We start from the raw sequence: 26,401 nt of genomic DNA, 5'->3' as shown, positions 1-26,401 counted from the left end.
GGTTAAGTGGCAGGTCCTTGACACCACAAACTGGGACAGGGTAGAGTGTCCTGGCTGAGTACACATGTTCAGAGGCTTTGTAAGCTAAGAATATCTGGCTTGACCATCAATGCCCATGCGAGGCACAGAGGATTCTGATAGGCAGGTGGGATCAGCGAGTTCCACAGGTCTCATCACACTTGCACCGGTGTGCAGAAGAAAAGATCTGACAACGCCATCCACTTTAAGGGTAATTTGAGGTATTGGTCTTGCAGATGAAGGTTTACATGTCAGGAGTGTAGTGTCTTGCGGACCTGGCTTGCTTGCCTCTGTCCTATGGACGGGGTACTTCACTGCTTCCTGCACTTCTTCCTTGACCTGTTTCTCTGGACCAACTCTTGGGTTACATGGGTGCTCTGCACTGGTTCCGGAAATGGCCAAACTTGCCACAGTTGCAACACTTGACACTTCTTCTGTCTTTGTAGGGTGGTTGCGCTTCCAGGTCAGTGGTCACCATGAGAGAGGCTGTCTTCTGCACCCCTGGTTGGGACTCAATCCCGTTGGCTACTGTGGACAACATGATGGGTACTGTAGTGGCAGCAGGGTCCGGCCTGCTGATTGAAGCTGCGGTGGTAAGATGGGGCCTGCAGGTGCGTCAATGACGAGGCCCGGGGGTGCCATGAGACCGGCGGCTGCATCCAACCCAAGGTCTTGGGGCATTACAGGGGCTGCGGCTGCATCTGCCATCACTTCTTCCCCCTGGTCTGACATAGCTTCTCCCCTTTGCTAACCTTATTGAGGTCAGTGTCTCATCTCTGGAGTCTGCAGCGGTTCTTCCGGTGTGTTGATCGGCACTTTGCAGTGTCTTCACCTCTGGCTCCCCTTCTGGCGTTCTCAGCAGCACGGCACCCATTTCCTTCGTCGTGCTCTTTGTGGTGCTATAATGGCGGCAGTTTTGGTGACAATCGGTAATAAACAGTCTCCTAGGCGCACATAAACCATTTTGCTGGGTCAGTCCACTGCTATTGACCTGTTCTCAGGCCTAGCCCCTATCAGTGGTTTCCTGATTGGTTGTCTCAGTCCATGCACAAAGGCCTGTACCAACATTTGCCTGTGTATCTGGTCATGAATGGTGAAGCCCAAGTCTTGGAATACTTGCATTACTCTGCCATGAAACTTCTTTACAGACGCTGTCTTTTCTTGGCTCATGTCCCGTAAGCCGAGGGCTTGTCCTGCCAATCTGCCTTTGGCCCACTCTCTAAGCTGTTCAATTAGCTGTGGCCCTGACTCCCAAGCGTGTACATCTAATTCTAATGGAAATTTGAATTGTTCCTTCATGATTGGCCAGAGTTCATCACCTGCTTCTATTTCCATTTATGGCCCAGAGATCATTCCAGGTGGCTGCATATGTTCGCTGGTTCTACTACATTCTTCTGTAAAATGGCATGGGATGCATCCCTGGGTCTTGAAGATTGTCATCTGACTTGAAGTGCAGTGCACATAGTGTAATGGTGGTGCCTGTGGGTTTCTTTTCCTAGTACTGGACAGCATGTATGATGTTCCCTCTTCATCAGAGGAATAGTTGTGATAGCTTGTACTGGGGTCATACACTGGCTGATTTTGGACTTAGAAGTTGCTTTTTCATGTGAGGATGTCTCCCCCCTCTCTGAAGCTATGATGGATTAGGCTTATAGTTCTATGTTGGTGTGAATGTAGGCAGCTCTGACCGGTGCTGAAGTTGTACATTATCAATACATGGTGATATCATTCCTCCCCCCTCTGCACCCAGGGCTGAGCTGTCTGCTGCCTGATATGTCTTGGGGTTGCCTACTGCATTGTGTGTAGTGGGATTTTCACCTTCTTTCCCCGATATCACAACTGGCAATGGCTGGACTGTGCAAGGGGCATAGAAAGGGAAACCTTGTGCTGTAAGCACCACATTGTTTGAATTGGGCGTTGGCCCAGCCGGCAACGAAGAGGAAGAAGAAGGAGGAGGGGTTGATGAGTGAGACAAAGGTATAGAAGGAGGGGAGAGAGAAATGTGGAGATGAGTGAAGAAGGAGGAAAGAGGTGTGGAGAAGGAGAATGAGGAGATAGAGGGAGACAGAAAGGTGTGGTGAAGAGAAACGGGGAGAATCAGGGTGTGCGGAAGGAGGTGGAGAGAGAGAGAGAGTGAGGAGAAGATGGGAGGTGTGGAAGAGAAAGAGGGAGGAGAAGAGAGGAGTGGAGATGGGTGTGGAGAAGGAGGAGATAGGTGTGGTGGGGGAGTGGAGAAGGAGGAGATAGGTGTGGTGGGGGAGTGGAGAAGGAGGAGAGAGAGGGTGAGGAGAAGATGGAAAGTGTGGAGGAGAGAGAGAGAGAAGAGAAAAATGTGGAGAAAGAGGAGAGGAAAGGGGAGAGAGAGAAAAGAATGAGGAGAGAAAGAGTGACAGAGAAAAAGGAGGATAGAGAAGAACGAGAACAATAGAGTGGAGCAATGATGCCTTCTCCCTGTAGGGAGGGACGGGGCGCGCCACATGCTGTGCAAAAAAAAAAAAAAAAACTTCCTATACCATGGATTCTGCTAAAAGCAGACTGCACAGATCCAATATTTCCCATCTTAGGCTGGAGTCACACTCAGCGTAAGACAATACGGAACGTATTTTACGGCCGTAATACGGAGAAATGTTCCCAAAATAGTGGTCCGTATGTCATCCGTAGGCAGGGTGTGTCAGCGTATTTTGCGCATGGCATCCTCCGTATGTAATCCGTATGGCATCCGTACTGCTATATTTTCTCGCAGGCTTGCAAAACCGACATCTAATGGATTTATGTGCTCAAATGTCCGTTAAAACATATATACAGTATATATTTATATATGTCATTGAGACACATATATATATATATATTCTGTATTTATATTTAATTCAGCGCGATATATGTGAAAAGCCGGTAATTCAATTGCCGGCTTCTCATTTCTCCTTCCCAAACCCGACAGGATATGAGACATGGTTTACATACAGTAAACCATCTCATATCCCCCTTTTTTTTGCATATTCCACACTACTAATGTTAGTAGTGTGTATGTGCAAAATTTGGTTGCTGTAGCTGCTAAAATAAAGGGTTAAATGGCGGAAAAAATTGGCGTGGGCTCCCGCGCAATTTTCTCCGCCAGAATGGTAAAGCCAGTGACTGAGGGCAGATATTAATAGCCTAGAGAGGGTCCATGGTTATTGGCCCCCCCCTGGCTACAAACATCTGCCCCCAGCCACCCCAGAAAAGGCACATCTGGAAGATGCGCCTATTCTGGCACTTGGCCACTCTCTTCCCACGGACCGTGCAGCGGTGGGATATGGGGTAATGAAGGGTTAATGCCACCTTGCTATTGTAAGGTGACATTAAGCCAGGTTAATAATGGAGAGGCGTCAATTATGACACCTATCCATTATTAATCCAGTTGTCTGAAAGGGTTAAAAAACACACACACATTATTAAAAATTATTTTAATGAAATAAACACACAGGTTGTTTTAGTATTTTATTGCTCTCTCAATCCACCTGAAGACCCTCGCTTGGCAAAATAATAAACCCACAATATACATACCATCCGAGGATCTGTCAGGTCCTACGATGTAAATCCTTCTGAAGGGGTTAAATCAATTTACAGGCAGGAGCTGCGCTAAAGCACTCGCTCGTGCCTGTAATCCCCGGGTGCTGAAAGGAAAGCTGGGTGATCTGTACTTACATTGAGTTGCAGTGAGGCGCCCTCTGGTGGATGAACTCATATGAACTCGAGCGTGGGAACTTTTCCAAGGCTCCAGTTCATGAGGACATCCAGCAGAGGGCGCCTCACCGCGACTCAATGTAAGTACAGATCACCCAGCTTTCCTTTCAGCACCCGGGGATTACAGGCACGAGCGAGTGCTTTAGCGCAGCTCCTGCCTGTAAATTGATTTAACCCCTTCAGAAGGATTTACATCGTGGGACCTGACAGATCCTCGGATGGTATGTATATTGTGGGTTTATTATTTGGCAAGCGAGGGTCTTCAGGTGGATTGAGAGAGCAATAAAATACTAAAACAACCTGTGTGTTTATTTCATTAAAATAATTTTTAATAATGTGTGTGTGTGTGTGTGTTTTTTAACCCTTTCAGACAATTGGATTAATAATGGATAGGTGTCATAATTGACACCTCTCCATTATTAACCTGGCTTAATGTCACCTTACAATAGCAAGGTGGCATTAACCCTTCATTACCCCATATCCCACCGCTACACGGGAGTGGGAAGAGAGTGGCCAAGTGCCAGAATAGGCGCATCTTCCAGATGTGCCTTTTCTGGGGTGGCTGGGGGCAGATGTTTGTAGCCAGGGGGGGCCAATAACCATGGACCCTCTCTAGGCTATTAATATCTGCCCTCGGTTACTGGCTTTACCATTCTGGCGGAGAAAATTGCGCGGGAGCCCACGCCAATTTTTTCCGCCATTTAACCCTTTATTTTAGCAGCTACAGCAACCAAATTTTGCACATACACACTACTAACATTAGTAGTGTGGAATATGCAAAAAAAAAGAGGGATTTTGTACGGCCATAGAAAGCCGTATAATACGACGGATCCGTAATATACGGCTGATAGGACCAGACCCATTGAGAATAATTGTGCCGTTTGGCGAGTTTTACGGACGTATTTTCTGCGCTCTTACGTCCGTAAAACTCGCTAGTGTGACGCCGGCCTTATACACACAAAAAAACACTTCCTGGTTTGCTCACATAACTTTCTGTACCACCTAAACGATGTAAGCTATGCTGCTACTTCATACCATGTATTAGTATTCAGCAATTTAACATCAGCTAACTTCCCTTATTTTCCTTTCTACGTCATGCCACTCCGCAGCTTGAAGTCTGCCATTCTTATGAGTTTCACATACTTAACACCTTCGTGTTCTGCCACTATCTAGGGGGCTGTTTTCTCATCAGGAGGTAAAAGACACTCCTGTTGCTCGGCCACTTTATTCCCCATGGCAAAAGCAAAAAATGAAAAACACACAAAAATGAAAAAAGAAAACTACTAAAAAAAAAAACTTCTAAAAATGAGTATATAAAACTCCAAAAAAAACACAAAACGATCAAAAACTCAAAATTTTGATACAAAAGAAAAAACTTTGGAAAACATATATTTTTTAAAGTGTTTTTTTTAAGAAAAACAGAATAAAGACTTTCAAAAGAGTAAAAAAAAAACTATATATATATATAGATATATATATATATATATATAGATATATATATATATATATATATATATATAGATATATATACAGTTAGGTCCATATATATTTGGACAGAGACATCCTTTTTCTAATTTTGGTTATAGACATTACCACAATGAATTTTAAACAAAACAATTCAGATGCAGTTGAAGTTCAGACTTTCAGCTTTCATTTGAGGGTATCCACATTAAAATTGGATGAAGGGTTTAGGAGCTTCCGCTCCTTAACATGTGCCACCCTGTTTTTAAAGGGACCAAAAGTAATTGGACAATTGACTCCAAGGCTATTTCATGGACAGTTGTGGGCAATCCCTTCATTATGTCATTCTGAATTAAGCAGATAAAAGGCCTGGCAGAGCATCAAAAAGGAGGAAACACAGCGTCTGGTGATGTCCATGAGTTCAAGACTTCAGGCAGTCATTGCCAACAAAGGATTTTCAACCAAGTACTAGAAATGAACATTTTATTTACAATTATTTAATCTGTCCAATTACTTTTGGTCCCTTTAAAAACAGGGTGGCACATATTAAGGAGCTGAAACTCCTAAACCCTTCATCCAATTTTAATGTGGATACCCTCAAATGAAAGCTGAAAGTCTGAACTTCAACTGCATCTGAATCGTTTTGTTTAAAATTTATTGTGGTAATGTCTAGAACCAAAATTAGAATAATGTTGTCTCTGTCCAAATATATATGGACCTAACTGTATATATATATATTTCTTCTCCCCTCTTTCTGCGCACAACGCAGTTAGACACACACACACTTCCCCTTTTCTTATGCTATTGTATCCAATGTCACTAAAGTCACGTATCTGAAAACACGTATGTCGCATCAAAAATGATAGATACAATTTAATTTCACTTCTTCTTCAAATAAATGCTATACCATAGCCAGATTGCTAAAGAAAAAGAAAAAAACAGATGTGACAATGTGATTTACAATGCATATATCTTTGCTCGGAAAAAGGGGAAGTAAAAAAGTAAAAAAAACAAAAAAAAAAACAACTTTCCTTTTACAATTGTATGCATTTAAGCAACATTAACGTGACATTAACAAACAAAATAGACGTCCAGGAGAAATCGATAGGCCCTCTTTATTATTCTGTGACACGTGCAGGCTGTTCTGGGAACAGACAACTATCAATCGCACTGGGCACGCATATGCCGGGAAATCTACCACCCTCCGATCCGGTCGTCCTGACTGGCCGCCGGCTACGGGAATCTGTGGCAGCCCTCAAAGCTATCATCATCCGAGCCTGGATCATGGAACTGCCTGTCCCGAGACCTCCTGTCTCTCCTATTGCATGGGAATCTGTGATAGCTTATTCAGCGATTTAACCTCCTGCTGTCTGTTACCCAGCCACCACAAACAAAAGTCACTTTTCCTTCCTTCTCCCGGATCTTACACAAACACAGAACACATACACGGCACACAGCAGACACCTTGACTAAAATCCCAGGGTTTTGGATTCAGGCTTTGGACTTTTTACACTACCTGGGAAATGCGGTGGTGACCACACCTGACCGGCAAGAGGTATAGACCCGGACTGGGCACAGGGGACTTTCAGGTAAGATGATAACATTTTCTTACCTTACTTATGGAGCTGCGCAGTCTCCGTCCCGTGAACCAAGGCCGTGGCTAACACCTCCGTATCTCCGGTCAGCAGGATCCCGTGCGTTTAATCCATGCCTCGCTGTTGGGGGCCATTTGATATGGAAATTTGGGTTGGATAAATTTATCCCTCTGTGTGTGCTGCGGCCGCTCCCAATAAGACTGAGTATTTTGAGCGCTCAAGGAAGAATGAGACTGCACAACATTATTGTGTCAATAACATTCCATCAATACTGATACTTTATTGTACATACATAGTTTTTATGATAGCATATAGAAAGGAGTGGTTAGTTAATTACCATATTGTCTAGCTCCTCTGTCATTGGTTATCTAAACATATATGGAATATTGTGATTAATGCACATATGACTGCTGATTAAGCAACTAGAATGTAGCTCTGCATGTAGGACAAAGTTGAGACATCTGATCAGCACTTAATACATCTGGCGTTGTTCCGCTTTTGGGATGGAAAACCCCATACAATCTGTCTGGCTTATATCAGTTTATGTCAGCCATTTTAAGCCATTGATTATACACTGTGTTCCAAATTGTTATGCACATAGAGTTTAGGAGTGATAAGGTTAGAATTTTTTTGTTTGTCATTTAAACTCATTGATGGTGATGTGTGTCAGGGCTCTTTATATCACTGAAAGCAATTGCAGATACCTGTGCAAATTAGTTTGGCAGGTGTGTCCAAATAAAGGCAAGACTACTTAAGAAGGCTGTTCCACATTATTAAGCAGCCTACATTTTTTGCCAAACTTGGAAAGAAAAAGGATGTGTCGGCTGCTGAGAAGTAACAAATTGTGGAGTATTTAGGTCAAGGCATGACTACAATCAACATTGCCAAGACACTTCATCGTGATCATTGCACAATCAAGAAGTATGTAGCCGATTCCCAGCACACACGTGTGCATGCTGATAAGGAAAAAATGAGGACTCTTTCCAACAGGCAATTGCGTAAGGTTAAAAGAGCAGCTGCAAAAATGCCTTGTCATAGCGGCAGACAAGTTTTTGAAGCTGCTGGTGCCTCCAACGTCCCCAGAACAACAAGATGCAGGGTCCTTCAGAGGTTTGCAGCTGTGCGTAAGCCATCCTGTCGACCACCTCTATCCACTGCAACAAGCAGAAACGGCTCCAGCGGGCCAAACGATACATGAAGACTGACTTCCAAACTGTTTTGTTCACCAATGAGTGCCGTGCAACGCTCGATGGTCCAGATGGATGGAGTGGAGGATGGACACCCCATGAAAACACGGCTAAGGCGCCAACAAGGAGGAGGTGGAGTAATGTTTTGGGTTGGAATCATGGGGAGAGAGATTGTCAGCCCCTTTATGATCCCTGAAGGGGTAAAGATGAACTCCATAATCTATGTGGAGTTTCTAAAACAACACTTCCTGCCATGGTTCAAGAGGAAGAACCGTGCTTTCTGCAGCAAGATAATTTTCATGCATGATAATGCACCGTCTCATGCTGCAAAAAACACATCTGCATCTCTGGCTGCTATGGGCATAAAAGAGGACAAACTTATGGTGTGGCCACCATCTTCCCCTGACCTCAACCCCATTGAGAACCTCTGAAGCATCATCAAAAGGAGTGTCTATGATGGCGGGAGGCAGTTCACATCTAAGCAACAGCTCTGGGAGGGTATTCTGTCCACATGCAAAACAATTGAAGCAGAAACTATCCAAAAACTGACAAATTCAATGGACGAGAGAGTTCAGAAGCTTCTTTTGAACAAGGGGTCCTACGTGCAAATGTAACATCACCTAGAATAAAGTTTTCACTTGAAAACTATTTGATTTCATTTTGTAATAAGCTGATAATGCTTATAACTTCACAATTGACCATTTTTTTGTTCAAAATAAAAAAAAAAAAGGTTGAAAACTCTGCTGTGCATAATAATTTGGAACATGCATTTTGAGTGTTTATTTTTTTTTTAAAATATACTGTTTTCATAGGCAGTTTGTTCCAAAACATTGCAATTATACTAGAATAGTAGATGACTGGAAAATAACAATGACTGCAATTCAGATAGGTAATTTAGAGAAAATAAGAGGAAATATTATTTGCATAATAATTTGGAACACAATGTAATGTATATATTAGCTGTGAGTATATGAGTATATATGATTATAGAGGAGTATACATGCAAGTGAGATCTACATGATATATATATTTCTATCACAGTAGCAGCATTGACTACTACGCAGGTCTCTTCTTCGGGCATAGTATACCCTACTATACTATATACATTTTATACTCTGCGTGATGATGAGACCAGAATAGCCAAAGCGGAGTATACTCAAAAGGATTAAAGGAACTTTAGCAGCACAGAATGACTGTTCACACCAAGTACAGGCTCTCGGTGCTTAATGACGTGGCCAGCCATTTATATACACCTTCCCACCTGCTTGGTTTTTATTATTATTATTATTATTATTGCGCCATTTACTCCATGGCACTTTACATGTGAGGAGGGGTATGCATAGTAATAAAAAAATGTACAGTGATCTTAAACGATTCCAGTCATGACTGGTACAGGAGGAGAGAGGACCCTGCCAGCGAGGGCTCACATTCTACAAGGTTTCCATCTATCTCCATCCTTCTCTGTTCCTATGAAGCCAGAGCTGTCAACGAGGAGGAGAGTGGAAATTGAGGGTAAACAAGGTGGTAAAGGAATATATAAATGATTGGCCTCGCCATTAAGCACCGAGTGGTGGAACATAGTACAGAATGACTGTTCAGACAGAGTCCCTTTAAGGGTGCATTCACAATGACCAGTAATGGGGGAATGCACGTTTCCCAATTAATACCTTGTCTGAACAGGCTAACAAATGAGCAGAACGCTCAGTCGTGAAGTGAAATCATAGGTTGGTAGAGTTGGAAGGGACCTCCTGGGTCATCTGGTCCAACCCCCTACTCAAAGCAGGATTCACTAAACCATCCCAGACAGATGTCTGTCCAGCCTCTGTATGAAGGCTTCCATGGAAGGAGAACTCACCACCTCTCGTGGCAGCCTGTTCCACTAATTGATCACCCTCACTGTCAAAAAGTTTTTCAAGAAAAGCACATCCAGCCCATGAATGGCAGCGCTTCCCAGGACTCACATTCAAAGATGATATTTCATATTTTTTTATTTCATAACTTTAGAATAGAATTCTATTTTAAGTTATGAAATAAAAAAATATGAAATATCATCTTTGAATGTGAGTCCTGGGAAGCGCTGCCATTCATGGGCTGGATGTGCTTTTCTTGAATTACTCATCCTGTGTGAGCCTTACTCTGGCTCTTTCACTTGGATCCACCCGAGGCAAGCTGCAAGCCCTGTATATTGAAAAGTATCTCAGAGGGAATTCTGAGGATACATAATTTAAAGCCATTTCAGTCTTTTATCAGGTGAGTGCATAAAATTGTGCACCCTTTAAAGACTATAATATTGTGTTTACGCACTTAGGGCGCCGCGATTTGTCTGTTCTTCTTTCCCAAACAGGGTTTTTTTGTATATGTCAAAAAGTTTTGTAATATCTAATCTGTGTCTCCTCCCATTCAGTTTCATCCCATTTCTTCCAGTCTTTCCTTGTGGAAATGAGAATAATGATAATCCTTCCACAATGTAACAGCCCTTGAGATATTTGTAGACAGCTCTTAAGTCTCCTCTTAGTCTTTTTTGCAGACCGGTCACCATTTTGGTCGCTCTTCTCTGAACTTGCTCCAGTTTGTTGATGTCTTATTTTAAATGTGGTGCCCAAAACTGGACTCCGTATTCCAGATGAGGTCTCACCAAAGAGGAGTAGAGGGCAATAATGACTTCACGTGATCTTGACTGTATGCTTTTGTTAATACATCCCAGAATTGCATTTGCCTTTTTTTGCTGCTGCTGCATCACACTGTTGACTCATGTTCAGTCTGTGATCTATTAGTATACCCAAGTCTTTTTCACATGTGCTGTTGCTTAGCCCTATTCCTCCCATTCTCTATATGCTTTTTTTCATTTTTATTGCCCAGATGTAGTACTTTGCATTTTTCCCTGTTAAAAAACCATTCTGTTAGTTGCAGCCCACTGCTCCAGTTTATTTATATCTTTTTGAATCTTCTCTAGTATTGGCTATCCCTCCTAGCTTTGTGTCATCAGCAAATTTAATCAGTTTACCCTCAATTCCTTCATCTAAGGCTGCCGTCACACTAGCAGTATTTTACATCAGTATTTGTAAGCCAAAACCAGGAGTGGGTGATAAATACAGAAGTGGTGCATATGTTTCTATTATACTTTTCCTCTATTTGTTCCACTCCTGGTTTTGGCTTGCAAATACTGATGTAAAATACTGACCAAATACTGCTAGTGTGATGGCAGCCTAAATCATTGATAAAGATGTTGAAGAATACAGGACTCAGGGCAGAACCCTGTGGTACCCCATTTGAGACATTATTCCAACTGGATGTGCAGCCATTTACGGCCACTCTTTGGCTAAGTGCACACGCTGCAGATTCCAATGCGGAATTTTCCGCAGCATATTTGAGAAATCCGCAATGAAAAAACGCTGCGGTTTTCACTGCGGATTTATCGCAGTTTCCTCTGCGGGTTTTCACCTGCAGATTTCTATTGGAGCAGGTGCAAATCCGCAGCGGAATCCGCACAAAGTATTGACATGCTGCGGAAAATAAACCGCTGCATTTCCGTGCGTTTTTTTCCGCAGCATGTGCACTGCGGATTTTGTTTCCCATAGGTTTACATTGTACTGTAAACTCATGGGAAACTGCTGCGGATCCGCAGCGTGTGCTCATACCCTTAGGGTCCGATCACTAAGCCAGTTATGAATCCACCTAACAGTTGCCTTGTCCATTCCATAGGGTCGACATTGACTGTTAGGATTGCTGCTTCCAATAGGTGGCACTAGAGTTCTAGTCCTCTTCCTCTATGAAGAGACAATTTGCATTCCATACTTAATCATTTTTTCAATAAGGATGGTGTGAGATACTTTTCGCTAAAAAAAAAAAAATTCTTACCAGCACACATTCTATTTGCACTGTCATTGTTCTGTTCAGCACATCACCTATGTACACAGACTGATCATATTAAGTATTTCTGATCATATAGAAATGCATTCAGCCTCTGTAAGCAGGATCTTAAACGTCTGCCGACCGCTAACATGTAGACCGATGGCTGTTGTCTAAATGCAAGCTTTGTTAATCCATTCTGTAGCCAGCAATAAACTGTGCATCACATGAGCAATAGAAGGTAAATGCTGGAATGAAACAGATTAGAAAACTTTTTAGCAGTGAGGGTGATTAGTGAGTGGAACAGGCAGCCACGAGAGGTGGTGAGTTCTCCTTCAGTGGAAGTCTTCAAACAGAGGCTGGACAGACATCTGTCTGAGATGGTGTAGTGAATCCTGCATTGAGCAGGGGGGTGGACATGATGATCCTTGAGGTCCCTTCCAACTCTAACATTCTAAAAGAAACAAATGCTGAAAAAAGGCTGAACAAAGAACGGCTTGAGGAGGGGAAGAAAAGCCAACAAAATACGGGGTCACATTTGCGAGTGCAATGCGAGAAACTCGTGCGAGCCTCTCTCCTCAATATCCGGCACTCAGGATCGCAGTGTGCGGCTGCATGTATTTCTATGCAGCTGAAGGCTCCGAGTGCCGGGTATTGATGCGAGAGACTCGCGTGAGTTTCTCGCATTGCACTCGCAAATGTGACCCGACCTTACACTAGATATCTTGAATATGGACAATCCTAATCAGTTGCCATATTGTAAGGCATCTGGAGAAAAAAAAATAAATCAGCCAGCAGTAGGTCCACACGGGGAGTTGGAAAGTTGAAGGATTATTGTTCCACTTACTTCGTAGGGACAAGGAAGATTCCTATCCACCCTTCCTTCCAGGTCAGCCTCTTGTCCTTGCACACTAACCAATGCAATGGAAGTTTAAACCATATATAGGATTGGAACTTAAATGGCCAGAAGCGCTTGTTAACCCCTTTCTGACATCGGACGTACTATCCCGTCGAGGCCGTATGACCACCGACGGGATAGTACGTCCAGCGCGATCGGCCGCGTTCATGGGGGGAGCGCGGCCAGGTGTCAGCAGACTATCGCAGCTGACATCCGGCACTATGTGCCAGGAGCGGTCACGGACCGCCCCCGGCACATTAACCCCCGGCACACTGCGATCAAACATGATCGCAGTGTTCCGGCGGTATAGGGAAGCATCGCGCAGGGAGGGGGCTCCCCCCGGCTTCCCTGAGACCCCCGGAGCAACACGATGTAATCACGTTGCTCCGAGGGTCTCTTACCTCTTCCTCCCTGCAGCAGAGCAGGCCCGGATCCAAGATGGCCACGGCATCCGGGCCCTGCAGGGAGGTGGCGTCACTGTGCCTGCTCAGAGCAGGCGCCGGGAAGCCTCCAGGAGCTGTGCACGTCAGATCGCCGATCTGACACAGTGCACAGCAAAGTGTCAGATCGGCGATCTTACACTATAACATCATGCCCCCCCCTGGGGAAATGTTATAGTGTAAAAAAAAAAAAAAATATATATATATATATATATATATATATATATATATATATATATATATATATATATATAGTTCCTATAAATACATTTCATTATCTAAATAATAAAAAAACAAAACAATAAAAGTACACATTTAGTATCGCCGCGTCCGTAGCGACCCGACCTATAAAACTGTCCCACTAGTTAACCCCTTCAGTGAACGGAAATTAAAAAAAAAGGAGGCAAAAAACAATGCTTTATTATCATACTGCCAAATAAAAAGTGGAATAACACGCGATCAAAAAGACGGATATAAATAACCGTGGTACCGCTGAAAACGTAATCTTGTCCCGCAAAAAAACGAGCCACCATACAGCGTCAAAGAAAAAATAAAGTTATAGTCCTCAGAATAAAGCAATGCACAAATAATTATTTTTTCTATAAAATAGTTTTTATCGTATAAAAGCACCAAAACATAAAAAAAAGGATATAAATGAGGTATCGCTGTAATCGTACTGACCCGAAGAATAAAACTGCTTTATCCATTTTACCAAACGCGGAACGGTATAAACGCCTCCCCCAAAAGAAATAAATGAATATCTGGTTTTTGGTAATTCTGCCTCACAAAAATCGGAATAAAAAGCGATCAAAAAATGTCACGTGCCCGAAAATGTTACAAATAAAAACGTCAACTCGTCCCGCAAAAAACAAGACCTTACATGACTCTGTGGACCAAAATATGGAAAAATTATAGCTCTCAAAATGTGGTAACGCAAAAAATATTTTTTGCAATAAAAAGCGTCTTTCAGTGTGTGACGGCTGCCAATCATAAAAATCCGCTAAAAAACCCGCTATAAAAGTAAATCAAACCCCCCTTCATCACCCGCTTAGTTAGCTCTGCATTATAAACTGTAGTGAAACACTTGGGGGTTCGAAGTTCTCACAACACATCTAGATAAGTTCCTTGGGGGGTCTAGTTTCCAATATGGGGTCACTTGTGGGGGGTTTCTACTGTTTAGGTACATTAGGGGCTCTGCAAACGCAATGTGACGCCTGCAGACCAATCCATCTAAGTCTGCATTCCAAATGACGCTCCTTCCCTTTCCTAGCTCTGCCATGCGCTCAAACGGTGGTTTCTCCCCACATATGGGGCATCAGTGTACTCAGGACAAATTGGACAAAAACTTTTGGGGTCTAATTTCAACTGTTACTCTTGGAAAAATACAAAACTGGGGGCTAAAAAATAATTTTTGTGGGAAAAAAAATAATTTTTATTTTCACGGCTCTGCGTTATGAACTGTAGTGAAACACTTGGGGGTTCAAAGCTCTCACAACACATCTAGATGAGTTCCTTAGGGGGTCTTCTTTCCAAAATGGTGTCACTTGTGGGGGGTTTCAATGTTTAGGCACATCAGTGGCTCTCCAAACGCAACATGGCGTCCCATCTCAATTCCTGTCAATTTTGCATTGAAACGTCAAACGGCGCTCCTTCCCTTCCGAGCTCTCCCATGCGCCCAAACAGTGGTTTACCCCCACATATGGGGTATCGGCGTACTCAGGACAAATTGTACCCCAATTTGTCCTGTTACCCTTGGTAAAATAAAACAAATTGGAGCTGAAGTAAATTTTTTGTGAAAAAAAGTTAAATGTTAATTTTTATTTAAACATTCCAAAAATTCCTGTGAAACACCTGAAGGGTTAATAAACTTCTTGAATGTGGTTTTGAGTACCTTGAGGGGTGCAGTTTTTAGAATGGTGTCACACTTAGTTATTTTCTATCATATAGACCCCTCAAAATGACTTCTAATGAGATGTGGTCCCTAAAAAAAAAAAATGGTGTTGTAAAAATGAGAAATTGCTGGTCACATTCCAAGTTGGAAAATTGCGAAATGTTCAAAATTTTCGCCAAATTTCTGTTTTTTACACAAATAAACGCAGGTAATAACAAAGAAATGTTATCACTATCATGAAGTACAATATGTCACGAGAAAACAATGTCAGAATCACCGGGATCCGTTGAAGCGTTCCAGAGTTATAACCTCATAAAGGGACAGTGGTCAGAATTGTAAAAATTGGCCCGGTCATTAACGTGCAAACCACCCTTGGGGGTAAATGCCGCTGGCAGATTTTGACAGCGGCATTTAACTAACTAATAGGTGTGGCAGATCGCGATTCCACCCCCGCTTATTGCGGGCACATGTCAGCTGTTCAAAACAGCAAATTAAGCATAAAGTTGACTTTTCACTATCCTGCTGTGTTGTCTATGAGAAAGTTGCCGACTGACATGGCGGCCGGCCCCTTATGTCTGGGAGAACAAAATCTGACATGACTGATCGATATCTCTCCCGACCATAAATCAGCCGGCACATCCATACACATTAGACTGTTGGCCAAACCAGTGGGTTCAGGACCAAGACCAGGAGAGGAACAATCAGAGGAAAGTATAATAGAAACACATCACGACTTCTGCATTTGTCACCCGCTCCTGGTTTTAGCTTACAAATACTGATCATGGCTGTGTGTGTGTATGTGTATATAGCTTTACACCTATATTAGACATTTGTTGTGAAGATGTGTGTCTAGATTTAATCCTGTATTTATATGATAAGTAATGGCGATTCTTCTACAGAAACAACAGGACAATCGGAGTTCAGAAGGAGGTGGAGACTGGGGCGGAGAGGACAACTGGGAGTCAGTGGAAGCCGAGCAGGGTAAGTTACCAGTTTGCCTCTGGTTTATATAATTTTTTTTTTTTTTTTATTACATGATCACAGTGCTGTAATATTACATGAACATACATGCTGGTTGTATACAGGCCTAAGCAAAGCAGAGATTGCCAAGAAGAAGAGGGAGGACCGTCAGCGAGAGATGGAAGCCAAAAGAGCCGAGCGAAGAGCTGCTAAGGGACCCCTCAAGCTCGGTGTAAGAAAACTGGATTAAAGAGTAAAGTGACAGCAAAACAAGAGATGTGGTATGTATTTCACGTTTTATATACATGAATAAGGTCCTACTTCTGATCCTGTTTAGGAAGGCATAAAAATAAATCAAAGCAACTACCAGTTAGTGAATACAACATAGTCTGGAATCAATCTATCTATTGGTAGAGGAAAAAAAATAAAAATACTGAAGACCCAATGGCATTGATTCATCATTGCCTTTTAGCCTTTCTTTATTTAGGAGGGAAAAAAAACTTTAAAAAAAAAAGTTCTAAGTTTTTTTTTTCTGCTTTGTCGGTAGAGTCTAGCACCTCCAGATGTTTTAGCCCATCAATTGCAACTTTTTGAAAAGTTGGTGCAGATTTGCTCTAGTCTTTTCCCTCTGCTGTATTTTTGAGTACACCAGTATTTTGGTGCAATTTGTGACTTTTAGTGCCAAAAAAGTTGACAAATTCATGAATTTCTCGTTAAAAAAAAGTGCTACTGTGTGCCATTTGGCACCAGATAAGGCAACTACTACAATACAAAAAAGGAAAGTGACAAAAACATGCAAATGATGAATTGGGGGCCAATATTTTCAAACCCATTCTGAATTGCTCAGCCCTATAAACCACCATCTTCAATATTCTAATATAAAAGGCCTTTCAATCCAGTGGCACTTCCAGATTCCCAGTGCAATCCATGTAAACTATGGGTACATAATGGCAAAAGGATGCACTGCTGTTGTGGACTCCGTACTGACCAAGTTCACAATTGAAGTGCATCCTTTCGACGCTGACAATCCGACAATTGTGTGCTAGTCTTTGGTTTGAAAGACTGACAGCGATTCATCACTAGTTAGTGTATAATACCATATTACACAATACCATTTTACACTATATATATTTTGTGTTAGAGGGGTACTCCAATGCAGGGCCGGCATCAGCTCCCGGGCAAGTACTGGGGCCCTGAGGAGGTGAGGGGGGCCTTCCCCCCCCCTCCGCTGCTTGTCGAGGACCCCAGCACTTACCTCTCCCTGTTCCACTGCTGAGACGTCTTCCATGTCCTCCGACTGATGTTTCACGATGACCTCAGGTCTGTGCACCCACTGCCTGAGCAGTCACGGTGCAGAGAGCCGGAAGACACCGAGGAGTCCAGAGCAGCTGCAAGCGACGAGAGGTACCGTATTTTTCGGACCATAAGACACACCTAGGTTTTAGAGGAGGAATTTAGAAGAAATTGAAGAAAAAGATGTGCTCAATTCTGTACTTCATATCCCTCATGTTGGTATATATGGCCCAGTCGGCCCCACCCTGGTATGATGGCCCCCATCAGAGAAGCATAAAAACATTACTTACCTTCCTGCGCTCCCTCGCAGCATCTTGTTTCCATGCCAGCAGCTGATTTATGCTTGTAGGCAGCACATGGCAGGGACATCATGTGTTGCTTACAAGCAGAGGACAGCTTCCGAAATACTCACTGGAGAGCAGTGAATATTCATTGCTTTTTAATAGCGGGTACAGTGTTAGTTGCAGCTGCTGGCTACCTGCATATAGGGGTTAGCTGACCTTTCCTTTTTTTTCTCCCATTTCTGCAGTTTTATCTACTCCAAGAGGGTTGATTGCAAGTGCCACTTGGGGCCCTCGTATGACAAATGTGAACAGAGCTCAAACATGTTACCCAAGGTGACTTTGGTGGTTGATCCAGTTATTACTTTGCTTCAATAGGACACACAAACAATCCCCCAGTTTCCCGTGCTACTTGCCGTCAGTGAATGGACACGGTCAGAGATTTCATAATATTTATGTTGTATAAATTTTTATCTTACATACAAATGCTGTATATTCACAGCCGAAGCATAAAAGGACATTTTCCAAACAAGACTTTATCGCTTCTGAAATTCCATGTACATATATAATAAACTCAATTAAAAAAGAAAGAGTCTCACTGTCGGTGCTTCTTGCCTTTTAAAATCATTTTATAAACACTATCCAATTCATTCTCTTGATTGGGTGCCTAATGTACAAAATGTGCCAGGAGTACAAGAGATGAAGAGTTATAGAATCCTTGAAGTCTCCCAACTGTGACAATCCACAAAAAAAAAATTCACACTTCCATTAAAACTTAAGTTGGCAAGTATAAAAAAAAAAAAGACACTAGTCATAAAAATCCAAGTCACTTGTGATTAATTCTGGGTAGAAAATAAAAGCTACTGGACCAAGCATCTGATCTTATGAAGAAGTACTGGATGTATTCAAAATACCGCTGTGGTCAGGAACCTAAAAAAGAGAAGATTTACAGCTGTTAGTAAAATACCGTAAGTCGATTTTATATTTGTATTAATGCTTGAAGCATCCCTTCTAGAATTTCCTGATGGTGGTATACATAAGAAAACTACCGTAAGCAAAATTATTCAATCTCCATTGCAATTTAGTTTGATTTATTGCAAACAGCAGGAAGGCTTATTGGCAAAATTTACAAACAAGAACAGTATACGGTAAATCGTTCCAACACAACTAATATAACACATTGCTATGATAAATTCAGCAAAAAATTCACCTTTTACGGACTACTGCAGTCTCACAATTAGTCACCCCTTCATGACAAACATCTTTCCTACTTAGTCAAGTCCTTCTGGCTGTAATGACGTGATGCAAAGCCAGACACCTGCTTCCAAAAATGTTCGTTTGAAATCTTAGCAAATTCCTCCTTGGCTACGGCCTCCAAGTTCACTAATGCTCTTAGGTTGTCAAGAGAGTAGTCCAAATAGTTGAGAAGTTTGCAAGTTCAAAGTTAAAAGGAACGCCAACTACAGTACCAAGATGTGTCAGAAAGCAGAAGCTGTCCCCAACTGCCACCAGCTTTGAGGAGGCAGGTGGTTAACCCCTTCATGACCCAGCCTATTTTGACCTTAATGACCTGGCTGTTTTTTGCAATTCTTACCAGTATCCCTTTGAGGTAATAACTCGGGAACGCTTCAACGGATCCTAACGGTTCTGAGATTGTTTTTTCATGACATATCGGGCTTCATGTTAGTGGTAAATTTAGGTCGATAATTTTTGCGTTTGTGAAAAAAATGGAAATTTGGCTAAAGTTTTGCAATTTTCAAATTTTGAATTTTTATTCTGTTAAACGAGAGAGTTATGTGACACAAAATAGTTAATAAATAACATTTCCCACATGTCTACTTTACATCAGCACAATTTTGGAAACAACATTTTTTTTGCGAGGAAGTTATAAGGGTTAAAATTTGACCAGCGATTTCTCGTTTTTACAACGAAAGTTACAAAACCATTTTTTTTAGGGACCACCTCACATTTTAAGTCAGTTTGAGGGTTCTATATGGCTGAAAATACCCAAAAGTGACACCATTCTAAAAACTGCACCCCTCAAGGTACTCAAAACCACATTCAAGAAGTTTATTAACCCTTCAGGTGCTTCACAGCAGCAGAAGCAACATGGAAGGAAAAAAACAGGACCCCAAAAGTTATTGTACAATTTGTCCTGAGTACGCTGATACCTCATATGTGGGGGGGGGGGGGACCACTGTCTGGGCGCATGACAGGGCTCGGAGGGGATGGAGCGCCATTTGACTTTTTCAATGAAAAATTGGCTCCAATCTTTAGCGGACACCATGTCACGTTTGGAGAGCCGCTGTGTGCCTAAACATTGGAGCTCCCCCACAAGTGACCCCATTTTGGAAACTAGACCCCCCAAGGAGCTTATCTAGATGCATAGTGAGCACTTTGAACACCCAGGTGCTTCACAAATTGATCCGTAAAAATGAAGTAGTACTTTTTTTTTCACAAAAAATTTCTTTTAGCCTCAATTTTTTCATTTTCACATGGGCAACAGGATAAAATGGATCCTAAAATGTGTTGGGCAATTTCTCCTGAGTACACAGATAACTCATACGTGGTCACAAACCACTGTTTGTGCACACGGCAAGTCTCGGAAGGGAAGGAGCGCCATTTGACTTGAATGAAAAATTAGCTCCAATCGTTAGCGGACACCATGTCGCGTTTGGAGAGCCCCTGTGTGCCTAAACATTGGAGCTCCCCCACATGTGACCCCATTTTGGAAACTAGACCCCCCAAGGAACTTATCTAGATGCATAGTGAGCACTTTGAACCTCCAGGTTCTTCACAAATTGATCCGTAAAAATGAAAAAGTACTTTTTTTTTTCCACAAAAAATTTCTTTTAGCCTCAATTTGTTCATTTCCACATGGGCAACAGGATAAAATGGATCCTAAAATTTATTGGGCAATTTCTCCTGAGTACACGGATACCTCACATGTGGGGGTAAACCACTGTTTGGGCACGCTGCAGGGCTCGGAAGGGAAGGAGCGCAATTTGACTTTTTGAATGAAAAATTAGCTCCAATCGTTAGCGGACACCATGTCGCGTTTGGAGAGACCCTGTGTGCCTAAACATTGGGGCTCCCCCACATGTGACCCCATTTTGGAAACTAGACCTCCCATGGAACTAATCTAGGTGTGCGATGACCACTTTAAACCCCCAAGTGCTTCACAGAAGTTTATAACGCAGAGCTGTGAAAATAAAAAATCATTTTTCTTTCCGCAAAAGTTTTAGCCCGCAATTTTTTTTTTTCACAAGAGTAACAGGAGAAATTGGACCCCAAAAGTTGTTGTCCAGTTTGTCCTGAGTACGCCGATACCCCATATGTGGGGGGGAACCACTGCTTGGGCACACGTCGGGGCTCGGAAGGGAAGTAGTGACTTTTGAAATGCAGACTTTGATGGAATGGTCTGCGGGCGTCATGTTGCGTTTGCAGAGCCCCGGATGTGCCTAAACAGTAGAAACCCCCCACAAGTGACCCCATTTTGGAAACTAGACCCCCCAAGGAACTTAAAGCCATCCCAGTTGGGCAGTTCTTGAGGAACAGGCGGGTGTGCTCAACGGAGGCCCGCTTCGAGAGACAGTCTGCCATTCTCACCAAGCGATTTGAGGACCGGGGCTATAGCCGCCGGTGCATCAGGGCAGGATATGGACGGGCTAAGTCCACACGTAGGGAGGACTTACTTTTACAGCCCAAGAGATCTGAGGTATCTAGAGATTCTGGGGTTAGATTTATCTCCACCTCTAATTGCCACTGAGGTCGGATCAGTGAAAGTCTGAATAAACACTGGTCTGTATTATTGACGGACAAGGTCTTGGCATCACAACTTCCGGAACGTCTTTTGATGACACAACGCAGGGGAAATGATATACATAAGGGCTGCTATCCCTGTGGTACATGTGTCACGTGTCCTAACATCCTGAGATGTGGGACATTTAAAACATCTGATGGAAGCAGGGAATTTAAAATTCGGGAATATATTTCTTGTAACACCACGTTTGTGGTATATTATGCCACATGTCCCTGCTCCCTCATTTATATTGGTCTCACGTCCAGAGAATTGAAAGTTAGGACACGCGAACATGTACGCGACATTGTGGCTGCCAAGGAGGCTATAGACATTTTTAGCCTTAAAACCTTGCCGAGACATTTTCGGACCTGCCATGGGTCTGACCCCAGTGGCTTAAAGGTGAGGGGCATAGATAGGGTACATGGAGGCATCAGGGGTGGCAATATGGTTAAGATCCTGGCACAATGTGAGTGCAAGTGGATCGTCACCCTTGGTACCATGGCCCCGAATGGTTTAAACGAGAAATTGAGCTTTGCCCCCTTCTTATGATTAATTCTGTCCTAGTAGACTTAAAGCCCATTTTTTCGTCCTGTCTGTGTGGCTGACTTTGAGAAATTAACATTCCTTCCTCTCTCTCTTGTAATTCCCCGTGTTCCACTCAATTTTAATTATATGTTTATTTATTGTTTCTTTTTTGTGGGTTTTTACTTTCTCATTGTTTCATTGCTGATTACCAGCCTAGAGGCCATATGGAGGATGAAGATCTCTCTGCACAGGGATTATTGGATTAAGATGATCACGTTGTCGTCGCACTTTAGATATTTTAGCACTATTGTCACTTTAAGTGGTCAGTGAGGCATCACTGACCACTGTGTATATGTCCTTTTTCTGGACTCCCCTAACAGCATTTTGGCCTGTTTTGGTCATTATGGTTGGGAGGGTTATTAATATGGATAACTATTATGAGGCAATTCTTTCTATTGCTTTTAATGCAGAGTACGGCAATATTGTTGTTTGTTATTAGTATTTTTAATACTGTAATGCTTTGTCTTGGTGGAGTGCGCATGCGCAATTTGCGCCTGTAGCTCGCCTTTTCACTCCCTTTTGTCTCTGTTTTTTGATATAATTCCCTGTATGATACATGTTTTCTATTATGGGGGGTTCCTAAACTATGGCAAAATATATATATATATATATATATATATATATATATATATATATATATATATATATATATATATATATATATATATATATATATATATAATGGGGTATTACCGTTTTTGTGAGAGTGCACGGGTTTGTCATTATGTTAGCATAGTTAGTTAGAATATGGTCTCTCCAAACATCGCCATGCTCTAGGTCCTCTTTAATATGGCGGCCGGTGCGCGCATGCGCGGTTGACGTTCCTGGCACCGCCCCCCTAGTGGCTATCTCTATATACACGGCGCGCATGTTATATGACGTCACACGGCAGATTTCCGCCCACATGCACTCCTTGTTGTGACGACCACGGAGGTGTGGTGAGTGCGGACCGCTACCGCGCATGCGCCAAAGTTCCAGCTGCATTTCCGGTTTTGCTTATATATAAGCACACTAAATGGACACAATAACAATCCCTGTTGAGAAAGCTAACCGCGAAACGCGCGTCCGGGGGTCGCCGGGTGCAGTGCAGTCTATCCCTCTGATCCACTGATGGGTAAGCACGTGTGTTTATAAGTGTACTGGGGTCACCAGTATGGGGAAATGGTGCCATATATATGGCTGTCTTGCTTGAGCAAGTATGAAAACATAGGACCCTTTGTTTTTTGATACATTGTTACTGTGCACACCCCAGAGATGAATAGTATTGACCGCATGTAACCCGGCGTACTGATATGTTTCCTCTGTCATACCTTCCTGTTTGGTATATACTGCATACAGCAGATATACATCCAATAGCTGTTATATGTCATTGATTAATAATAAAATTTGATGTCTATTTTACAATTATGTTGTTTGGGACTCTATTACTCCATTTCTTTGTGGTTCTACTTATCCGGAGTTGTCCATTTGAGTGGATGCCCTTGTGGTGTCCGGGGAGAGTTATACACTCTCAGATATATTTTAAATTGGTGCTTTATGATTGTATATCCCCCAAGGAACTTATCTAGGTATGTGGTGAGCACTTTGAACCCCCAAGTGCTTCACAGAAGTTTACAACGCAGAGCCGTGAAAATAAAAAATCATTACTCTGTCGCCTCATTGGGAGACACAGGACCATGGGTGTTATGCTGCTGTCCACTAGGAGGCGACAGTATGCATAATCTGAAAAAGATTAACTGTGGCTCCTCCTCTGCAGTATACACCCCTGGACGGCATCAGCCTTCTCCAGTTTTTGCTTAGCGTCGCATAGGAGGCACACCTAAGATTTGTTCTTTTACTCCGTTTTTTTTCCCGACGGATTACAGATGAAGAAAAGTGGGTCTCCTGTGAGACTCCCGGCATGGCTCCTTCCTCGGCCCCCTATTACGGGGTGCCCGGTTGAAGTAGAGATGGCTATTCCCCATGTTGCTCCTTCCCCAGTCCCTCGGGTGCTGGTTCGAAGTCGAGACACACCCCCCCCCCCTCCTTCCCCAATTCCTTTTGGTTTCTGGGTTGAGGTCGAGGCGAGGATAAAAGGCCCCTGAAGTTGACAACAGCACCCTCCCTATTCCCCCTCTGGGGGTATTAGGTTGAGACGCCTCAGGTAGGGCCTGTACAGGCAGCATTCTACAGCTCCCAGCAATGGGCCAGCACACTGCGCCTGCATCCAGGGACCCCAGCCCAGCTGTGGGCTTCTGTTGGGGCCGGGGGAGTGCAGGCAGGCATGGCACAGACAGACACAGGGCTCCCTGCGCCCCTGTCTCTGCGGCAGCACCAGCTCTATACTGCCTCAAGGGGACCCCTCACCGGGCCCCCCTTCCGCTTACAGCCCCACCGCTATCCTGCCTTTAAATCCGGGGGGGTCTGGTTCAGATCCGACACCCTCCTGGACTTTTGTGCCAGCCTGGAGCCCTTCTGGGCATCAGGCATTTAATTTAGGCCCCGGCTTCGGCCTAGCTGAAGCCACCGCCTCCTCTCCACCCCCCGGCCCGCCCCCCGGATGACAAATATGACACTACAGTGTCATAGAGGGGGTGGATCGAGACAGAAAGGGCGCGTTTTTACACAGCTTTGCTGCCTTTTTCTCAGCTCTCCGCCCCCTTCTCCCCCTGCCTCTTCTCCTCGGCGGCCATTTCTACTGCAGCAAGGATTAACCCTGCATCTCCCGGTCAGCAGGACCAGGACCAGGCCAGCCAGTCTCCGGGGGGCACAGGACTGTGGATCTTCGGCGCTGGACCTAGGGCCAAACTGGTGGGGTAAGATCACAGCTGGGTTGTTTTACTCGGCTGTGAATCCATATTCCCTATAAGGCTCCCTCATAGGGACCTCTGCATAGTTACCCCTGTAACGTCCTCTGCATAGCAGCCCTTTTGCACTCTGTGCACTATGCCGGGCTCAAGGTCCAAGAGAACCAGGCAAGACTGCTATTATTCATTCTGCACAGCCTGCAGGACCGCTCTCCCCAGTGGCAGTATCTACCCACACTGCCAGGACTGCACTCAGACTACTGTTGTCAGAGCCCCAAGAGGCCCCTGCCAATGCTTCGGTGTCTAATGCCATGCCGGAATGGGTCACTCAGATGTCGCAATCTATGACGCAGTCTATAGATAATCTAACCTCCACATTGCTTCAGGCTCTGCAGAGTCTAAGCATCCGCTCCTGAGCTGTCGGACCAAGCGGTTCAAATAGCAGTCGTAGCATATTACATGCTTCATGCAGCTCTGGATTCAGCAAGGGGTGTAGCGGGGATAGCATCAAACGCCATCACAATTCAGCGTATCCTCTGGCTGCGGGAATAGAAAGCCAACGCAGCCTCAAAGAAGTCCCTCACGCACCTCCCCTACCTCAGTGGGCGTCTTTTCGGTGAACAGTTGGACACAATGATATCCAACGCCACCGGGGGTAAGAGTACCTCTGTTCCCCAACTGAAATCTAAACGCACTTACAAGAAGCGTAACCAAACTCGATTCCAATCCTTTCAGAATTCTTCGGGCTGGTCCGTCTCATGTCCAGCACAAAATTGTAACTGTTCCCCACGCAGGGCCAACTCACGATCAACGCAAAGGTCGGACAAGACCTGGCAGTCAACAGCAGCCCAGTCTAAACCTAGAGGAGGAAAATCTCAGACTTTCTCCTCATCATGACTCACGGACCCCGGAAGACACCACACCCGTAGGCGGCAGACTTTTGCTCTTTCATGAAGTCTGGCTGCCTATTACAGAAGACAGGTGGGTCAGGGAACTAGTGTCTTCCGGATACAAGATAGAGTTCACCTCCAACCCACCGGACAGATTCTTCCTCTCTGTCCCCCCAAAACCACCAGCCAAGGCTCGTGCCTTCCGGAAAACAGTCTCCTCGCTTTTTCAAGCAGGAGTCATAGTACCGGTCCCCATGGCCGAGCGCTTCCGAGGGTTCTACACCAATCTATTCGTAGTTCCCAAGAAAGGAGGCAGTGTGCGGCCCATACTGAACCTAAAACAACTCAACAAATACATACAGGTCCGTCACTTCCGCATGGAGTCCCTTCGGTCCATCATTGCGTCCATGGAGAAGGGAGAATATCTCGCCTCCATAGACATACAAGACGCATACCTGCATATACCGATTGCACCTGCTCATCAGAGATTTCTCAGGTTCGCAATCGACCAGGACCACTACCAGTTCGTGGCTCTCCCGTTTAGACTCGCCACGGCTCCCAGAGTGTTTACCAAAGTCATGGCAGCCACCATGGACGTCCTGCACTCCAGAGGCAGAGTAGTCGTTCCATACCTGGACGATCTACTCATCAAGGATCCCACCTTCAAGGACTGCGAGCTCAGCGTCTCAATCGACACTGAGTCGCATGGGTTGGTTAGTCAACCTACAAAAGTCATCACCAA

General features: G+C 43.9%; 2 protein-coding genes across 4 annotated transcripts in view; one reads left to right on the top strand and one right to left on the bottom strand.

Annotated features, from left to right (window-relative positions):
- The window catches only part of SCYL1 (SCY1 like pseudokinase 1), a 72,338-nt gene extending 53,941 nt beyond the window's left edge, over nt 1–18,397 (top strand). Inside the window, exons 17-19 of the mRNA XM_077287756.1 lie at nt 15,962–16,043; nt 16,148–16,303; nt 17,845–18,397. Coding sequence (XP_077143871.1) covers nt 15,962–16,043; nt 16,148–16,272 — 207 coding nt within the window. The 3' untranslated portion in view covers nt 16,273–16,303; nt 17,845–18,397. The remainder of the gene's footprint in view (nt 1–15,961; nt 16,044–16,147; nt 16,304–17,844) is intronic.
- CDC42BPG (CDC42 binding protein kinase gamma) overlaps nt 18,035–26,401 on the bottom strand; it is a 193,137-nt gene continuing 184,770 nt past the window's right edge. For all 3 annotated transcript variants that reach the window (XM_077287754.1, XM_077287753.1, XM_077287755.1), the window contains one exon: nt 18,035–18,526. In XM_077287754.1, coding sequence (XP_077143869.1) covers nt 18,479–18,526 — 48 coding nt within the window. In that variant the 3' untranslated portion in view covers nt 18,035–18,478. The remainder of the gene's footprint in view (nt 18,527–26,401) is intronic.

Source organism: Ranitomeya variabilis, chromosome 2 (assembly GCF_051348905.1).
Source record: "Ranitomeya variabilis isolate aRanVar5 chromosome 2, aRanVar5.hap1, whole genome shotgun sequence".
Classification (NCBI taxonomy): domain Eukaryota; kingdom Metazoa; phylum Chordata; class Amphibia; order Anura; family Dendrobatidae; genus Ranitomeya; species Ranitomeya variabilis.
The sequence above is the reverse complement of the archived record's forward strand: the minus strand, read 5'-3'. Positions and strand labels throughout refer to the sequence as shown.